This window comes from Pempheris klunzingeri, chromosome 12 (genome assembly GCF_042242105.1).
Source record: "Pempheris klunzingeri isolate RE-2024b chromosome 12, fPemKlu1.hap1, whole genome shotgun sequence".
Classification (NCBI taxonomy): domain Eukaryota; kingdom Metazoa; phylum Chordata; class Actinopteri; order Acropomatiformes; family Pempheridae; genus Pempheris; species Pempheris klunzingeri.
The window spans coordinates 17,782,433-17,801,971 of record NC_092023.1 but is presented as its reverse complement, the minus strand read 5'-3'; the positions used below and the strand labels follow the sequence as shown (position 1 = coordinate 17,801,971).

General features: G+C 41.1%; 1 protein-coding gene across 1 annotated transcript in view; it reads right to left on the bottom strand.

Moving 5' to 3' along the window:
* ninl (ninein-like) overlaps positions 1-17,786 on the bottom strand; it is a 36,650-nt gene extending 18,864 nt beyond the window's left edge. The window contains exons 1-9 of the mRNA XM_070840498.1: positions 17,712-17,786; positions 14,262-14,473; positions 13,995-14,091; positions 12,659-12,852; positions 6,073-6,139; positions 4,608-4,693; positions 4,375-4,521; positions 1,724-1,900; positions 862-998 (exon numbers count right to left, since the gene is read on the bottom strand). Coding sequence (XP_070696599.1) covers positions 862-998; positions 1,724-1,900; positions 4,375-4,521; positions 4,608-4,693; positions 6,073-6,139; positions 12,659-12,852; positions 13,995-14,091; positions 14,262-14,444 — 1,088 coding nt within the window. The 5' untranslated portion in view covers positions 14,445-14,473; positions 17,712-17,786. The remainder of the gene's footprint in view (positions 1-861; positions 999-1,723; positions 1,901-4,374; positions 4,522-4,607; positions 4,694-6,072; positions 6,140-12,658; positions 12,853-13,994; positions 14,092-14,261; positions 14,474-17,711) is intronic.
* Between the last annotated feature and the right edge of the window lie 1,753 nt (positions 17,787-19,539).

Here is a 19,539-nt window from a genome sequence, read left to right as displayed (position 1 = left end):
AGCTGGTCTGTTCTTCTTCCACATATTTTTGGCCATATAGAACTTTATCTTGAAATAACCTGTGACTGTTTCAAATAAACTGAAACCAATGGCAACTAGTCCCACCGCAGTACAACCAGCCCAACTCTGATGACCAGACTCTGAGTAAACTTTTTAATTTTTAATTTCTTTAATCACCAAACAGAGAAAGCTGATTGGACCCGACCTTTGACCTCCAGGCTGCAGCTGACCCCGCGGCTGCTCACTGGTCTGTGTTGATGGTCAGTGGATCTGACAGGAAACCACTGCAGATCAACAGACCAGAGCCTGATGTTCTCACTACAAAATCACATACAGTGTTGGAAGTGTTGCAACTGCATCTGATCAAAGTATGTCCACTAAAATTGTTTGTTTTTGTCACTGACAGGCTCAGATTGTTATTCTGAGTATCTGACAGCATTATGGAAAGGATCCCTACAGAGACAGACCTTTAAGATCTCTTATATTTAACCACAAACAGCCATTATATCGCTCTCTTCAAAGACACCAGACTAAATTGACAAAAACATCATTTTACCTCACGGAACACGGGAGTTGTTGGTTAATCGCTGCCTTGACTGGTTAATTTGTTTATGTTAATGTGTGAGACTATGGTATTTCAAATGTTTAGACTGGATGCAAGTTAACGTGTTAGTTCACTGATCAAGACAGCTGTAGCACAACAAACTCTTTAGGTCAGGTGCAGAAATATTTAAATATTTAAAAGATAGAGTAAACTTGAACTAATGACTAAACTGCTTCTGTCTGTAGGTGTGAAGCTGCGATCTGAAGATGATTAAAAAGACAGCAGGTCTTAGTTTTGTGAAACTGGAGGAAACCTACTGCAGGTGCTGGATCTCGTTCTTGTAGGAGATGAGCGCTGCCTGGTGGATGCCGTTCCCGCTGACCAGCAGCTCGTTGTCCAGAGCCAGAGTCAGGTCTGCCAGACTGAGACGCTCCTCCAGAGGGAAGTCCAGAGTCTGCAGGGGGGACAATGAAAAACTGAAGCACGTATATAGATGTCACCTGTAGCCAGAGTCAGGCCTCTATTAGAACCAGGGCTCTATTTCCAATTTCTCAAATCCTAAATTCTCAAATCTATTCTTGGCTTTGATCATTATGGACTGTCACATCACACCAACCAGTACTCTACAGGCTGTGTTGTGTTGTAGAGCCTAAAAACAGAAAGAAGCAGCAACTGGGGTCTCTCCTGTCTCACAGTTCCACCTGCACTTCTGGGCTCACATTGGCCAACGTCATTCTGCAGGGGGCATAGTGAGGCGCCCCAGATTAGGCAGCGGTTGTCATCCACTACGAATCACCACGTGGGGTAGAAACAGCAAGAGTGCCATTTAATCCCGTTTTTGTCCCAAACGCCATCTAACTGAATGCTGCCTTTACGCAACATAAACAAATCCAACCTCAAACGCGCTGCTCTTGGCTCGGGTCTGCCAGCAGGATTTTGGGCTCAAGTGGTTCTGGATAAATTGGGACCAGATCTTCCCTCAAAGCTTCCTTCCTAGAGAGATCATGTCCTCTGACTTTAAGATCTCAGATTTGTTTCTCTCCTGTTTGACACGAGTTTGACAGATTTGTCCGAACTGGTTACAGTGACAGACAAGGTAAGACAACAAAGAAAAAAAACAGTTTCACTAGAAAACGGCCATTTATGCCTCCAGAACTCCTGGTCCTGGTCTGTGCTGACCTGCAGGATGTCCCGGCTATTCCTGATGCCCTCCTCGGTCCAGAGGGCGATGACCTGTTCTGGGCTGCTGCATCCCAAGCCATCATCCAGCCGGCTGAGGACTCTCTGACCCACGGTGGCTGTCAGCAGGGAGGGTGAGGTGGAGCGAGCCGCACACTCCTCTAACACCGCCTCAGACTGCATGGATGGAGAGAAACCAGAGCCAGACATTAGGCCACGCTCACACCTAAGAGGTGAAGGGGAAAATGTTCTGTTCAAAAGCAGAACAGGTTTCTACTGACAGAGGAGCTCAACAGCAACAGGAATGAGCAGATTCCTCAGGGTCCTCATAAACGCCTGTTGTTCCAGTGTGATGTGGTAACATTTAATCTGGATTAGCCTACTTTCACTCACAGCCAAACATCTCACAAACACCAGCTCAGAAATGGGCTTTGTATCCCAGAAAAATAGCAAACTGGTGCAAAAACTTTTCAACTTTGAAGGGATAGTTTAGGTTTTTTTAAACTGGGGTTGTCAGTGTATTACCTACACAGGAGTTTCTTGTCTACTGTTGCTTCGATCAATCAACTAACACGTTAGTTTGGGTCTGAACTAACTGTTATGACAATAACATAAACTAATATTCGGCAAGGTAAAATTACTGGTTTTGTGATGGAGTCTTAATATATTTCAGAAGCATGATCGTTTCTTCTGACACTCTTTGTTTCAGGTGATGTCATTAAAGGGACAGCAGGAAAATGGCCTTAAAAAAGCCCATCCAAAAAGTTTAAGAGTACACTATACTTAGAATATTTTCGCCACTTGACATTGCTGTAAGACAGCCCTTTCTGGCAGGAAACTGAAGTGAACTCTCTTTCTTGTTGAACTCTTCGAACCCACCAGACTCCAATGACAAAAACAGTAATGTTACCTTGTGGAACACAGGGGCTTTTGGTCTACCACTACTTAGGCTTAGCTTGGATCCAAACTAACATGCAAGTTCATTGATTGATTTTTGCTTGCCTTGCTTTCACATGTTTTTCTTAGTTTTAAATGTTAGCTATGGTAATCAGCTCGCCCTGTTGGCTCTGCTGTACTTTTGATGGGGCTGCAGCGGTGATTCTGTCTAACTTCAAGTTGTGGTAAATAGGTTTATTTGTTGTGTTGTAAAACTGCTCTGAGTGGAAGGAAGCCAAAGAGCTGAAACATAAAACTGAAGAATTGAAATAGAAAACTTAAATTAAACCACATTATAGGTTATGTTTTATTGTGAAAGCGGTTTGAGTGTGTTAAAAAAGCCTAGGAGCTGAAAAATACAACTAAAGACTGTGGATGTGTGTGATATGAAATGTACTTTTCTTCCTGTTAAAATTGATTTTATAAATTAGGTGTGGAAAAAACATTTGCCAGGAACTGGTATCAAAGTCATGGTGCCTCTGTGAGGTTAAGCATACAAAGTATCTCTGCTGATGATGATGTGTAGAGACTCTGAGCACAATCAAATATACAATAGTGATAGATTTTTAACCAGTAGAGTTCTAAAAATTAGTCCAAATGTGCTGTTGCCTTCAGTGAAATAAGATTTTAACTAATGCTTTCACAGGTACTTCACATACTCATACTGTTCAGATCTGAGTCACCTGTGTGTGGAAGGAGTTCGTGGTGTGAGCCTTCATCCTGTCCATCTTCACCCACGTTAACAGACCACAGCCTGAGATCAGACCTGACGTGCACTGCATCATGGTGTTTACCTATCTGTCTGTCTGAGCAGCTACCTGAACTCTTGCAGCACCTGGCTGAGCTCCTCTCACCTGATTGGCCCGATCACTGTCAGCTGCAGTAGACCCTCATGATTGGAGCTGCAGCAGACGCTGCATTCAGGAGCTCCTTGTAAACTCAGAAACTCATTTTGGTGGGTATTTTCTATGGCTATGGTTCAATTTTTATTATAAAGAACATCAGGTAAGTAATGGTTTGATTGGAATTATATAATTTGACTAACGTAAACTGGCACAATAATATAAAAAAATCACTTGCTACCATCACTTATTTATGCGGCTGCCATACATTTCCACCATTATCTTACAATCTGTTTCACTCTGAGAGAATTTATGTTTTTGCTTTTTTAGTTATAGCAGATTTGGGGGGGGGGTATTTTGAAGGAAAAAGACAGAAGAAGTGTGTGTGAGATGCTCTGCTGTAAGCCTGTCAAAGCAATAAAGTGTGGAAGATTGGTTCAGAGGTAGTTCAGTTCCATGTTTTTATTTTATTACTTGCAGAAGTTTAGGCACACACAAAAACCCTCTTCTACAGAGGCAATCTGACTTATCACAAGCTCAACAGGTTGTTCAAGTTCCTCTTCCTCCTTGTCTAAATAAGCGTATTAACTGCACCAGTGCAACCAACCCACCCTGCTATGTAGGCAATGATGTCATTCCAAAATGGTGGCTCGCTAGCTAGGTAGCTAGGTAGAAATTCCGAAAACTAATTTGTCACATCTGATTCGATTTTAGTGAAGGCGGTTTTCCTTTATATGGATGGACACTACCATGCACATTTCATTTAATCTTTAAAGGAAAGTTAGACATCTCACAATTAAATGTGCTGTACAGTGTCTCGCATTATGCTAGTGTGGTGAGTATGGTAGCACATTGTGTAGGTGAGTGTCTGACCCGGTGTGGTGCCTTCTGCAGGCCAGCTGATCGTACTGGAGTGGAGCATGAGACGGGGACGGAGCCACACAGAACCTTTTGGAAGTCCCTGATGCTGATTCTGCCGTCCAGGTCGGCGTCCAGCTTCCTGAGCAGCACGTCTAGCTCCTGTTTCAGTAGTGACGGCCGTTACGGATCATAAAAAAACATCACACTAAACTTTCTCCTGTAGTTCTGTGTTTGTGCGGCCTTACCTCTGTGTTCAATTGCTGTAGGCCAAGGTGATCACACACAGCCATCAGGACGCCTCTTCCTCCGACAACCTCCTCTTGCTGAGGACCTGCAAAACATACAAAATCAATGGAGTCTGAGCCATAAAAACACACAGATGTTATTGTGCATTTAAAGGGTAACTATTTCACAACTTAACAATTAACGGCAACAATAATTTTGACTGATTAAAACCAACGGTTTAACAGTAAAAGAGAAACTACACCTGGGCCCTATTTGAACATATTCTTGTGTCTTTATGACTGGTAGGTACAAAAAGTGTTGGCATTGGTCCATTTTGGAAATGGTCCATACAGAGATAGACCTGTGAGATCCTTTTTGTTTAACCACAAACAGCCCTTATGTCGCTTTGTTCAAAGACACCAGACTCCATTGACAGAAACAATAATTTTACATAGGATTTCCTGGTGTACTGCTGGCAGGCAAAAATTGCTGTTTTTGGCAATGTAGTCTGGTGTCTTTGAAGAGAGCGATATAACGGTTGTTTGTGGCAAAGCATAAAGCATCGTACGGGTCTGTCTCCGTAGGGATCTTTTCCATAATGTTGTCAGCCATTTTGCAGTACATTAAAATCTTCAGGACCCTTAGAGCCACTCTGGGTCAGGATCCACAGTTCAGTTTGGTTATTTGTCACATGAAAATTAGTTTACTGGTCACAGTGTGTGCTTTTCAGTATCATGAATTATGTGACTCTGGAGAGGAAAATCTACAGGAGTCTCTGAGCCTGAGCTTAGGTGATACTGATGCCATAATGATGACATCATTAGAGTAAACATTGGACTCTCTTGTGTGATATAAACATGTTCATGTTATGGCCATTTGTTATTTGATCATTCCAATTTCATTTCTGAGAAATCAGGTCTGGGCAGAGGCATAAATCAGAGCTGTGGTGAATCCAAGCTGTTTTCAACCAAAATTGACCCAGAAGAAGAAGTGCATTAATTAAAGCTGCAGAGTGTATGATCAGTTTTGTCAACGCTGTAGTCTTCCTGTTGAATGGCACCTTGGGAGTCGTAGTAAACTTCTGCCAAGATGTTTTTCTGTCCAAAGGCTTCTTGGACCTTTGACTGTTTTTATCAGATTTTTTTGACAGTTGTTCATCTTTTGTTCTAACGAGAGGTGCCAGAAATAGCTCCCCCATCTCGAAACTCTATCCAGTTGCGCTATGGGTAATGTAGCACATAGTACATAGTAACGATCAAATTTTTTCCATTTAACCTATACAAGAGAAAAAATTAGGACATTTCCACTTCACCTGGTTTAATCTGACTCTCACTGGCCTCCTCATTATATAATTGAAATACTAGATCGTTGGAGTTCTGTTCAGCGTAGTTATTGAAACTACGAGAAACCAAATTCAGACCGTAGTAAGAAATTACTGGAAAATAAAGGTTATAAATCCAAAGCTAACAGTAAAGCAGAGGGTACCTTGAGACTGAAGGTCTGGCTGGATGTTCTCCTTGTGACTTCCTGCATCCTCATCCGACTTCAGGCTCTGCAGAGAAAACATGGAGGTCAAAGACAGTCTGCAATGTACTGTGTGTGTGTGTGTGTGTGTGTGTGTGTGTGTGTGTGTGTGTGTGTGTGTGCATGCGTGCGTGCATGTGACAACTAGCCCGTTAAACTAGTGTTCCGAAAGAGTGTGTGCAGCATGGATCAGAGGAACAGTGATCACAAGGAATTCCTGAGTGGCAATTCCTTCTGCTAGACTGAACGTATCGTGTGTGTGTGTGTGTCTGTGTGTTCAGTGTATAGACCCTGGTTGTCACGCTAAAGAGCTTAGCATGTAAACCCACCACTTCTGTCAGCACATGTGTGGGAAACTGAACCTGTGACTTCTCCTCTCACTACTGATGGTGCTGATTCCACTAGTATGACAGAGTGACTAGAAGAAGAAGACTAGTGACTGAAACGGTACATTTTCAAGTCAGAAACTTTTTTAGAGATTTTCTGTGATATAAATTCTGTGATATGAAAAAGTCAAAAATGTCTCTTCCCAGTCAGGATGCTTATGATAAAATGGTGTTTCTGTGCTAAGGTCAGGAGTATTTCCCTATTGTCAAAATTAATTTCAAAGTGTAATTTGTCTGTGATGAAGTTGATCAAATCTTGCAAAACGAAGCCAGTCTTTTTCTAGTAAATTTGGCACTCTAATCTCAGAGAATACCTGCATTTTTATTGTAAATTTGTGACTTGACAGATGAGAGGCAGGGTACACCCTGGACTGGTTGCGTCAGTCGCAGAGCCGACACATACAGACAGACAACCATTCACACTCACACCTATGGGCAATTTAGAGTAACCAATTAACCTAAAGCAAGTCTTTGGAATGTGGGTGGAAGCCAGAGTACCCATACCACACAAACACAGGGAGAACATGCAAACTCCACACAGAAAGGTTCAAGGCTCAAACTGTAAACCTGCCGATCAACAGGACCTTGTTGCTTTGAGGCAACAGTACTAACCACTGCACCACCGTGCTGCCCTCTCTGTCTCTCTCTCTCGCTCTCTCTCTCTCTCTTACCTACAATAAACCCAATACGCTGTCGAACATTAGTGACATTTGAAACCAAATTCAATTAGTTTGAACAGAATCGTCACAATCAGATGATGAAAATAACTAGTATGCAGCTGTACTATCATACAGTGAAGAAGTTCACGCTCCATCACAACATCTCTGTGATGTGAAGCAGTGGCCTGAAAACGTCTCCTCAGAAATATCTGTCACACCAACGCACTCAACAGTGCTGTGTGTTCTCACTGTGTGTGGTTTCTGTTGTGTAGTAGTCGTGTGTGTGTGGTCAGTGATGTAAGAAAAGGAGGTTAAAGCTGCTGTGAAAATCGGAGCAGCAGCAGATCAATTATTAACCCTTGGAGAGTTGGCACAATTAGGATGGTTAGCCTACATCTGTCACACTCTGTTCACAGGCTAACATGAGGAGAACCCCACCCCCCATCACACACGCACACACTCCCAAGAAGTTGGCTATCATCTGACATTTTTTATGCTGGTAAATATACAATTCTTATATTTCAGCAACAATCCATTATCGATTACAAAATCCTTTTCAATATTTACCAGAATAATCCAAACCTCTGAAATGCATCATCTTTAAAGAATAAAATGCTGTTTCCTTTTTTCACCATCTTTTATGGAGGGGTATTTTATGTCAAGAAGTGTACTGACTTATCCAAAGAGATGAAGGATGCAATATGAAGCTAGAGAATGCAATTTCTGAAGAAATGCTGACGCCAAACTGGATTGCTGACTTTTGACTTCTAAATGAAGAAGCAGCTGAATGAGGATCTTATCATGATGAATGTTTTTGAAAAGTTAAATAATGCACATAAATACAAAACATGGAACATTTCAATGTTTGAATGAATTACGAATCAGTAGATTTTTGTTGAAATTGACCTCAACACTTGAACAAAGTTGAATATTCTTACAGATGAGGGAATATAAATGAGGTTCAATTCACTATGATTGGAAATGTAAAGTTGAATAATGCCCAGAAAATATGAAACGTGGAATATTTCATTGATTACGAATCAGTACATAAGAGCTGAAAATCATAACACTGAAACAAAACTGAGTATTTTGAATAGTTTTAACATCATCCAGAAATTGAAAAAAAAAAACTTGAAAAATGCTTGAAAAAGTTGACGCTGCACAAAATACAATCTGAGATCTTTTGTCTTGAAAATCTAGGGGTTTTTATTTTGAAAATCTAGCAACAGTACCGTGTGTGTGTGTGTGTGTGTGTGTGCGTGCGCGTGTGAGTGTGTGTGTGTGTGTCAAACTGCACTAAATAGCTTATCTCAATCAGCTATGAGGTTGCCTTAGTGATGGTAAACAGGATGGTGAAAAATGACATTGCCTAAATGTCCACTGGAAACTAGAGAGTCTGGTGAACATGTTGATGTAGTTTTTATCTACTAGTTCAATCAATTATCTGAAATGTGAGAACTGGAGCAGGTTAGAAAAGCCCCTCCTGAAATTTGTGCTCTCAGTTAATATGGGAGTCAATGTGACAGTTGGTTGGCACTTCTGTCGCTTCGAGGCTCATACAGCCAACAGTTTAAGTCTTTTTGTTTACATGGCCACAAGTTTACCTACAATTTGATGTAGACATTGTGAATCTGAATACACAATGTGGGCATGAGAGTTTCAAGCTGAACGTATAAATGAGCAGAGACGGGTTGAAAATGCTTTGAATATTTCATGAATTTTGAAAAATCTGAATAGATGATCACATCCTAATTGAGCTGAACATTTTGACATTTGAATTAAGTTTCTACGTTGAAAAATGTGGAAGGAGAAACGCGGCGATGATGTGGGAATAATTATCAAGATTGTTTTGCAGTAGAAGACAGGCCAAAAATATACAAAAATTCCAGCAGATACATGCAGTGCATCATTTATGTGTATATGTGCAAACACTTCTTTAAAGTCTGTCTTCATCCAACAAAACAACCCCTTCTCCGGAATAACTAGAATATTCTAGTGTAACAAAAAATATTCAGTGATTAAATATTAAAATGAGGTCAGACTTTCTAGTAATTCACTTCTTCGTGAAATGAAATGTTTCTTTATGCTGTTTGCTGTGAGTTTGCTGTGTGTCTGTTATTAATTAGTTGGTTATTTGGCTCCAGCAGTATGAGAGCACACTGAAAGTCTTTAATATTTTCACATAAACCTGGAAATAATCATACAGTTTGAGGTATCAGAAACATTTAAAAACACCAGGCATTATGACGTGAAATGAAGATGTTTCTACCAATCAGATTTAAATAGATGTGTGGTGAAATCGTTTGTTTTAGATTTCCTTCAGTTGTTTCCTTCCATTGAAGGTGCGTTCAGACGACACTCAGGTGGATCTGATCTACTTCCTGTTTTGTTTGATGTTTTTAAATGTTTCTGCATCCTCAAACTCTCTCATTATTTACAGATTTTTGAGACTATTCAGTGTGCTCTCAGACTTTTGGACTGCACTAGGGATATAAATATATGCGTAACATGTTCAAAATAAAATCTACTCTCATCTGCTTAGCAGGAAATTTGACTAACTGGAGTCTTTGTTTGAGTCTTTGTAACACAAAGCTGGACCTGTAATCTCTGATGTCTCTTTGTCTTCACCCCAAAAACACCTGAATCCACCCAAAAGAGACAGACAGAGACCAATGCTGCCATGAAAATAACCACAGACTCTGCGTGTCCTGGCACTCTGGAGTCTGGAGTCTGTCTTTATAAGTCCTTTATGTAACTAACTAAATGTATGTAGTATTTACGGAGATTTCAGCTCAAATGCACGGAGACACCCACATGTGGCAGAGAGAGAGAGAGAGAGAGAGAGAGAGAGAGAGAGAGAGAGAGAGAGAGAGAGTTACAGTATGTAATCTCCAGGCAGCTCAGTACCGAGTTACATAAAAACTCTTCAATATTTTAGAGGGAGAGTTGCTCTGATGTAACAGACTGAGACAGACACACTTCTCTGTCTCTGTCCTCACTCTGCTCTAATACACTCTCTGTGTTAGAGATGTTGTTGATTCACCGTTTAACCATTAACGACAATAAGAATTTTGACTGATCTATACCATCTGTTAGATAAAGGACAACTAAACAAATAAACTAAACAAAGTAGATCACCTCAGCCAGCAGCGACCAAACTGGCTGCAATGGCTGCAATGTAATTCTTTGGAGCAACTACACCTGATCAAAGTGTGTCCACTAAAAGTGTTTGTATTCCACTCCATATACCAGACTCCACTGACAAAAACACTAATTTTACCTTGCAGAACACAGGATGGTCTATTGCTGCCTTGATTGGTTACTTTGTTTGTGTTATAGCGTGTTGAATAAATACCGTGATGAATCACAACTAACCCTCTAAAACACCAAAGTTACACATAACATAAACAAACTAACCGACTGAGGCAGCAGTAGATCCGCAACTGCTGTGTTCTGTGAGGTAAAATGACCGTTTTAGTCAATGGAGTCTGGTGGGGGAGGCGATCTACTGGACCCATTCCAAAACTTTTTGTACCTACCAGACACATTGAACCCAAAATATGTAAAAATAAGACCCAGGTTTAATATTTTTTATCCTTTACAAATGTTAATGTTGCTTACACGGTGTTTGCACAAATTATACAAACAACATGAAGCCGTATATACAGAGTGTTAACTTACACAAGCGAAATGAGACAGAGGGCATGATATGGAATCTGGCTCCTCTCTTCTCCCCTGGCCCCAGCAGCTGCACAGCACTCAGCGCATAGCTGGCTATCATGGCTTGCTAACATTATGCTCCTGTACCAGATATCACAAACTATCTTTCAATACAGTCCCTTGACATGTTTTCAGTTAATCCATTAATCTGTCCACCCAATTAAGTCTGCTAACATACAACAGTTGACAAGCCCAGCAAAATGAGTGTGCATGTTTGGTGTGCCATTTGATGGGAGGAGCTTAGCAAAGTGATACGAGGCAGCAGAGAGCGGATGAAGGCTCTGCAGGCCTACTGCAGCTTTAACGATTAATATCTGGGAGTAACTCACCAAATGAGCACTGTCTGTTGTCTGGTTGTGGTTTTGAATAAGGACCCTCAGGATTTGGATCAAGCAGCTTGTGATAAATAAGGCGTGTCGGATTTAGTCTCTACAAGTGTTACTTCAATGTGTCAGATACATATTTAATCAAAAGTTAGGTGGATAGAAGTATCAGATTGCTGTTAAGGGACTTGGATCAGGAACAGTTTGTGTTCAGGCTGCAGTGGGTTTGGTTACGGCCTGTTTCAAAGAACATGAGTCCAGCTGCCACATCCAAACGCTCACAGAGAAAACTGTGTTTTTGAATCTGCACAAAAAGCAGCCAAGCAACTTTTTTCCACAAAAACAAAAGTGAAAACTGTCCCAAAGAAACAGAGTGATGCATCTTTGATCCACAGCCAAACCAGCACAGAGCGTCTGCCAGCAGCCACATTCCTCACAATCCCACTTCCTGAAAAACCTCCAACGCCCCCAAAACCACCAAACCTCCCCCACCCAGCTCCTCCCTCCCCTTCCTCCCTCCCCCCTCAGGTATTCACAACCTCAGCTGCAGACACTGCAGCACAGCAGAATCACAGCACATCGGGACATCTGAGACGAACCTCACCCAGCCAGCACAATGTGTGTGTGTGTGTGTGTGTGATCTCAGTGAATCTATAAACACTCAGCCGGAGACTCCTCCTGCTTTCTTTCACATTATTGTCCTCCATGAGAGGTCAACAAGAACAAGCTTTGATTCCTTTATCCCAACCAGCAGTAACGAGATCAGAGATCAGAGGTTGTAGCATCATGTCAGCAGCAGGAACAACTGTGACGATGAAGATCTCTACAGATTTTTGGCATTAAATGAGAGGTGAAGTTGGAGCTACTGGTTCTACAGGAGTGCAGATTCTGGACTCATGAATCCTTCACTAAGTTCTCTGTAACTAACTAGTTTCAAATGTACTAAACTCATTCATTCAACTAACTGAATTGTAGTTAGTTGTCTAGTAAAGACTTTGGTGATGTTAAAATCTGTTGGATCTGTTGTTGTTGTACACAAATATTGTCTAAACTAACCCACAAATAAACTAACCAATCAAGGTAGCAGTAGACCAGCAACTCCTGTGTTCAGCGAGGTAAAGTGACTGTTTTCGTCAATGGAGTCTGGTGTCTCTGAAGAGAGTGATATAACAAAAAGGATCTTGCAGGTCTGTCTGTGTAGGGATTCATTTCATAATATTATCAGACACTTAGAATAACAATCTGAGTCTGTCAGTGGCAAAAACAAACACTTTTAGTGGACGTACTTGATACCAGAATATGTACAAATAGGGCCCGCATTTTAAAAACACTGAGTTCACCTGTAACATCTTAAACCTCATGAAACTCAGGAAAATCTCTAAAAACATTAATCATCTTCCTACTTTCCCAGAGGAAAGAGGATTTATGTTTTGTGAAGGACACAAACCAACTGTCTCACCTCAACACTCTCCAGAGATGTTGACCGCCTCAGTTTGGCCCTACGGACGCCAGCCGGTGATGAGTCTGTGCCCTCGGTTCTGGATGGCGGCGAGTCCTCCGAGTCAGTGGCATCGGGTTTACTGTCGGGGCGAGAGCGACGGCCATAACGCTTTGTTCCCTTCACGAACTTCGGCTTCACCTCGTCTGGAACAACTGGAGAGGCAGAGATGTGAGGACGGACAGGGAGAGGGGCAGGTTGTATGTAGGTCAGTGAAGCTGCTGTTGCACTGCCAGAAACATGAAGCAAAGTAGGCTGCAGCCAAAATCTGTCACACAGGAATCTTCTGCAGCAGAACCAGGACTTTAAACAGACTGAGACCAGCACAGAGCTCACAAACAAACTGGGACTTTTTGGACCTGCGGATGGAGAAACCCAAAACCACCAAGTTTGAAGACTCATTTTCTCTCCTTCCAGGCAATCAGAGGTTCATGTTCTTTTCAAATAAAACCTGCACAGAACTAAAACCTGCTATATTTAGCTACTTTACTGTTGCATGTTAGCATATTTAAGAGATATACAAAGGTACACAGTGATCAAGCATCTGCACTGTAAGAATCATAAAATGAATCTGCTCATTTCTTGCATTTAAACATCTCACTTATTTGTGTTTCAATACAATACAGTTTATTTATGGTGTCAATGAATTATGAATTATAGAACAGAGACCTTGTATTTCCAATGCCAAAAGGGACACCTACAGTTTGGTGAAGCAGGCAGATGTCCCAACACAGACACTATGAAATGTTGTGCTGTGGACGGGGGCAGCAGGAAAATGGATTTTAGCCTCTTAAAAAAAGCTCACCTAAAGAAATCAACATCAATTTAAGTGTACAATACATTTAGAATTTTTCACTGCTCTACATTTGATCTGAAGGTGTTATATTGCTCTCTTCGCTTGCTTCGAAGCCAACAGACTCCATTGACAAAAACAGTAATTTTACCCCACAAAACACAGGAGTTGCTGGCTTACTGCTGCCTTGATCAGCGGATTAACACGTTAGTTCAGATCCAAACTAACTGATTTAAAACACAAAAGTCACACAGTGACACAAACTGACTCCCATGTTCTACAATGTAAAATGTTGGAAAAATGTGTAAAATGTGTTCTTTATTGACAAAAAACAAAGTAAAGAAAGTCTTAAAACTGAAATATACAGCATATATGCTGTATGCTGTATGTACTGTACAGCCAATACTCACAATAGACTCATAATGTAAAGTTTCTTCATCTGCACAGGAACAATTATTCTGATGTGATGAAATTGGTTTTAAACCCCCCAACCGTGTGTCTCACCTGGCTCCAGGTAGCTGCTATCGTCTTCAGATGTGCTGAAGTCCAGAGAGCGAGACAGGACGGCCACAAAGCCTTCTTTAAACTCCTCAAAGTTCACCTGAAGATCAAAGGTCAGGTGAAACTTATACATTTAAATGCAGTCATTCTTTTATTTATTTATTTGCACCAAACCTCGGATGAAATATTGTGTGTGTTGGTGTGTATTTAAGTTGTGTATCCATGTGTACCTGTGTGTGTACTTTGGTTCTGTATTTGTGTGTGTGGTACCCTGGCATAGGTGCGTTCTCCCAGCAGCGTGTCCAGCAGCAGCGGCAGGTGAGCGTCCAGCTGCAGTTTCCGGCAGAGCGCCGTCAGCTCGTCTCGGTCCAGGAAGCCAGTGGCTGTGGTGTCACAGCTGTCAAACTCAGCCTTCAGCTGGGCGACGTAGCGACTGTGCTCCACCTCCTCCATCCCAACGCATCACGCTGCACCAACAACACCTGGAGGGGAAACATCACAGGAGGTCCTGACGTGGGAAAACACAACACTCACTGAGCAGGATTAAAATGAGACAAGAAATCAAAGTTAGATCAAACGATTTCATGGATTTGATAAGACGAAAAAAACAGAAGTGAGCTGTGGTGAGACCTGAATAAATAATGAGATAAATTCTGCACACTTCAGTAGAGATAATTAGAGGAAATGTCCAGCGATTGAAATATTGTCCTTTTTATCTCTACTGCGCCAAACCTCAAGGAGATATTGTACTTTTTAATTTTCTTGTGTACTTTTTTGTGTCAGTGTGTGTTGGTGTGTATTTAGGCTATCTATCAGTGTGAGTGAATGTGTGTATTTGATTTGATGAACTGAATAAATAATGAGTTGAAATGCTCCACTAGAAGAAGAGATAATCAGAGGTTGTGCCCAGATGAGTGTCTGGCCAAACAGCAAATTCACACAATAACAAACAACAAGACAAACTAACTAACTGACTGAGGCAACAGTAGACCTTCAACTCCTCTGTTCTGCAAGGTAAAGGTGCTGTTTTTGTCTGGTGTCTTAGAAGAAAGCGATATAACGGCTGTTTGTGGTTAAACTAAAAGGATCTTACAGGTCTGTCTCTGTAGCAATCCTTTCCATCATGCTGTCAGACACTTAGAATAACAATCTGAGCCTGTCAGTGGCAAAAACAATCACACAAGGATTACGTTGCAGCCATTGCAGCCTGTTTGAGTCCTGTAACGCTGAGCCTTTTTGTTGAGGTTACTTAAACACACTTTTATTCCCACTGGAACAAGTTGCCTTTCATTTTTAATGAATTATACAAAAAGATGAATAAATCTGAACTATTTTTGCAGCTTTCATGACACCTAAAAAACATTGCAAAATTCACTGCAATTTTATAGGAAAGCTGCTTTGGAATCAGGCGTTTTAGGCCGCAACAAATGCAAACACAAGTCCACAAAATGTTCTTACTGGGGGAGTATTTGAGGAAGATATCAGAATTTAATAGTAAACAGTAAACATGGAGTAGCAGGCAACATACAGAGGGATATTTCAGCCACAGCCCTCCTTTAGTGGTGCCTTTCTGGGTGTGGAGACCCAACTCTGCTCTGTCGCCTGTGGTGGATTTCCTCCCCGCCAAACCCCATTCATGTTTGAGATGGCTGAAATATTTTCTGCTATCGAGCTGCACCAGAGACAGTGGATACATGTGGATGAGTTGTCCCAGCGAAGCATCTGGACAGTAATCTCTGAGGGGCAGAGTCCCTCTGTCTGCAGCAGAATTCCAGTCATTAAAGGAGGTGTTTTACTGATCATGTACAAACAGTTCAATATGACACAGCCTTTGTTCAATCCAGACGCAGTTTGTTTTATATAATCAGTGACCTGTGCTCCTTTTCTCCCTCTGCCTGCTCTCTCACCATCACTATCATCATCATCATGTTCATCAGCTGGGGAGACACATGCTCAACCCCCCCTTCACAGTTCACCCTTAAACTAGTTAATTTTAGAAAACACATTTCTCAAAGACATCTGTATTTCTCACTGTCAAACCAAAAACAACTGTTCAATTACACCAAATGATCGATTCACTGAGAAAACAATTGAGAGACTGGAGATAGTTACTTTGAAGATCACATTATCATATACAAACCAAATAATCAGATTCTAAAATGCAATGCATTGCTTCAAATTCATTTACCCAACTGTACATGAATTGAAATGAGCTCCACAACAAACAGCTGAAACATAAAATGCTGCCTACACATTAATGCGTAATTCTGGTATTTAAAAACAAAAAACAGTTTTTGCCACTGACAGGCTCAGAATGTTATTCTAAGTGTCTGACAACATTATGGAAAGGATCCCTACAGAGACAGACCTGGAAGATCCTTTTGATTTGACCTCAAACAGCTGTTATATCACTCTTTTCAAGGACACCAGACGCTATTGACAAAAACTGCAATTTTACCTCACCGAACACAGGAGTTGGTGGTCTATTGCTGCCTGGATTGGTTTGTTTAAGTTACTGTGTGTTAGACAAATATCGTATGCGGCCTGAACTAACCATTTAAAACACCAAAGTTCCACAATAACACAAACAAACTAAGTGATGGAGGCAGCAGTAGACCAGCAACTCCAATGTCAAATGGCTATTTTTGTCAATGGAGTCTGGCATATTCAAAGAGAGCAATATAACAGCTTGTTTGTGGTTAAACAAGAAGGATCTTAATGGTCTATCTCTGTTGGGATTCTCAATCAGCCATTATATCACTTCACTTCTTCAAAGCCCATTCCAGGCTCCACTGACAAAAACACTAATTTTACCTCAGAGAAAACAGGACTTTGTGTGACTTTGGTGTTTTAAAGGATTAGCTCTGATCCAACTCAATATTTATGTCACACAAATAACACAAAGAATGACCAATACTCTTTACTCTTTATTTTCCTGATTACAACCAAATATTTTTTACTGTAGAAACATTTTCAATGCAGGACTTTTACTTGTAAACGAGTATTCTTACAGTGTGGTGTTAGGGGCTCATAACCTGCTCAGCAGTATGTAGAGTAGTTAGAATACACCCCTCCTGCACCCGCTACAACAGTTACTACACATTAATGCATCAATGATTACTTGTTAATTACGTCTCAGAATAATTACTATCCCGAGATTCTGCATAAAAAGTACTTTTACTTTACTGTAAGTAGATTTTTATAATACTTTTGTACTTTTACTTCAGTATAAAATTCCTGAATGCAGTGTATAAAGTTCTACACTATGGTATTAGTACTCTTACTGAGGTAAAATATGTGAGTACTGTTTTTACTGCAGTACAAATCTGAATACTTCCTCCACCACTGAGTACAGGTACTTCAGAAGTAGCACAGTAAAAGTACTCGTTAGTTTCCCAGCACTGGTGCCCCACACTGAGGCGCCGTGTACCGTTACAGTAAAAACACACCGACACCGTGTCCGGTCCGTCCGGTCAGTCTCGCGAGCTGATGAAGCTTCACCATGGGAACGGAGCGCGAGCCGCACGAACAAAAGGCTCGCGGCGAAATGATGGCAACTCACAAACAATTAAAAGTAGAGATATAAATAAAGAAAATACCAAAGAACAAGACTGTGTCCGTGTCATACCACCGTAAAACCGCTCAATTAAAGTCACAACCGGGAACTTTAGTCCGCCCAGTAACCAGCAGTCGTTAACGGTACCTGAGAGTGTTTCTTACCGCGGGAAAAGTGCTCTCCTGTTCCGGTCCACTCCGGTAAAACTTCACGTTTCCTCCATTAATGTGCTCCCGGAGCTCCGGACGATCCGCCGTTAAACCACCTACATGGACACAGAGTAACGGGGCAGGCTGGCACCGACCGACTCTCCGACCTACCGACAAGCGTCCGCCGACTGGAAGTACCGGGAGACTTACTTCCGGTCAAACCTTTCACAATAAAATGATCAAAACGTTCACCACGTCACAGTTTTAATCGACAATAACATTTATTCACTTTCGTTTCAACGCATGATCATTTCCAACATGTGCAATATCGCTTTTCATGAATATGCGCAGTATTACTGTTTATTATCATTTGCAACATCACCTTTTATTATCATCATTTCAATATTATCTTTCTATCGTCATTTGTAATATTGCCTGTTATTGCCTGCTATTTTAGTTTTATTTAGTCTTATTTTACTAAATTTGATATTCTATTAGTCGCTGAAGAAAAATTGTGTTTTTATGGTTGATGATCAATAAAATAGGTAAAAACCTAGAACCTAAAAAAAGAGTTTTGAACGTGCTTTAAACAATGTTCAGATTTCTGTGTCCTCGTATGATGACTGTGATGTTTGTATTTTTGGAAGAAACAGACTCCAGTGATGAATAAGTTTAATGGCAAATAATAATGTGAAATAATGAGTAATATAGTGACGTTTTATTGTGAAGAAACTAAGGCATTTTCCGGCCTGCAGTCAGTCTCTGTGCTACTTTCACAAAACTGAGGAAATTTGGCTGCAGAGTAGATCTGAGCCACTGGAGGACGCTGAAACACACACACACACACGCACACACGGCTGTTACGTGTGAACACCCAATCTATATTATCAGCTGGATAAGATTAAACATTGGCTTGTTTTCTGCGAATAAAATCAATATATTCAATCAAACTAAAGATAATTGTAGGTCTACCTGCAGATGAGTTAATATTTTTCATTATTTATAATCAATGTTTATTAATTACAGACAGGATGGGGTAACCAGAGTTGGAGGAAGAATACTAGTGTCTCTGCGCTGGCTCCTGGGAAAATCCAGATAAGAATTTAAAATCCTTCTTCTTACTCTTAATGATCAGGCTCCATCATATCTTAAAGAACTCGTAGTACCGTACAACCCCACTAGAGCACTGCGCCCCCAGAATGCAAGCCTACTGGTGTTTCCTAAAGTCTTCAAAAGTAGTGCAGGAGGCAGAGCTTTCAACCATCAGGCTCCTCTACTGTGGAATCTCCTTCCAGTCTGGGGCAGACACCTTCCCTACATTTAAGAGTTGGCTAAAAACCTTCCTTTTTGATAAAGCTTATAGCTTAGGGCTGGCTCAGGCCTTGGACCAGCCCCTAGTTATGCTGCTATAGGCTTTGACTGCCTTGGGACTTCCCATGATGCATTGAGCTCCTCTCTTGTCCTCTCCATCTGCATGCTTCATGTCCCTTTAATGTCTGTTACTAACTTGATATCTTCTGTGGAGCTTTTTGTGTTTTTCTCATCTCTCAGGCTCATGATGGATCGTGGTCGTGCTTCACCTGGCTGTGGTCCTCTGGCTTCCATGGATCACCGCTGTGGATCATCTGCCGCTGCCACTTTTACTGTTATTAGTCATTATCCATTATTAGTCCATTATTGTTATTTATGTATTCATCGTTGTCATTTCATTCACTGTTGTCATATCGCTCATTATTAATCATTCTCCTATTATTATTGATATAGTTACTATTGTTATTATGGTTGTTGCTTGCTGTGCACCCATAACTGGTGTTTTTGTAACGATAGAGTCAAGTTACACAAG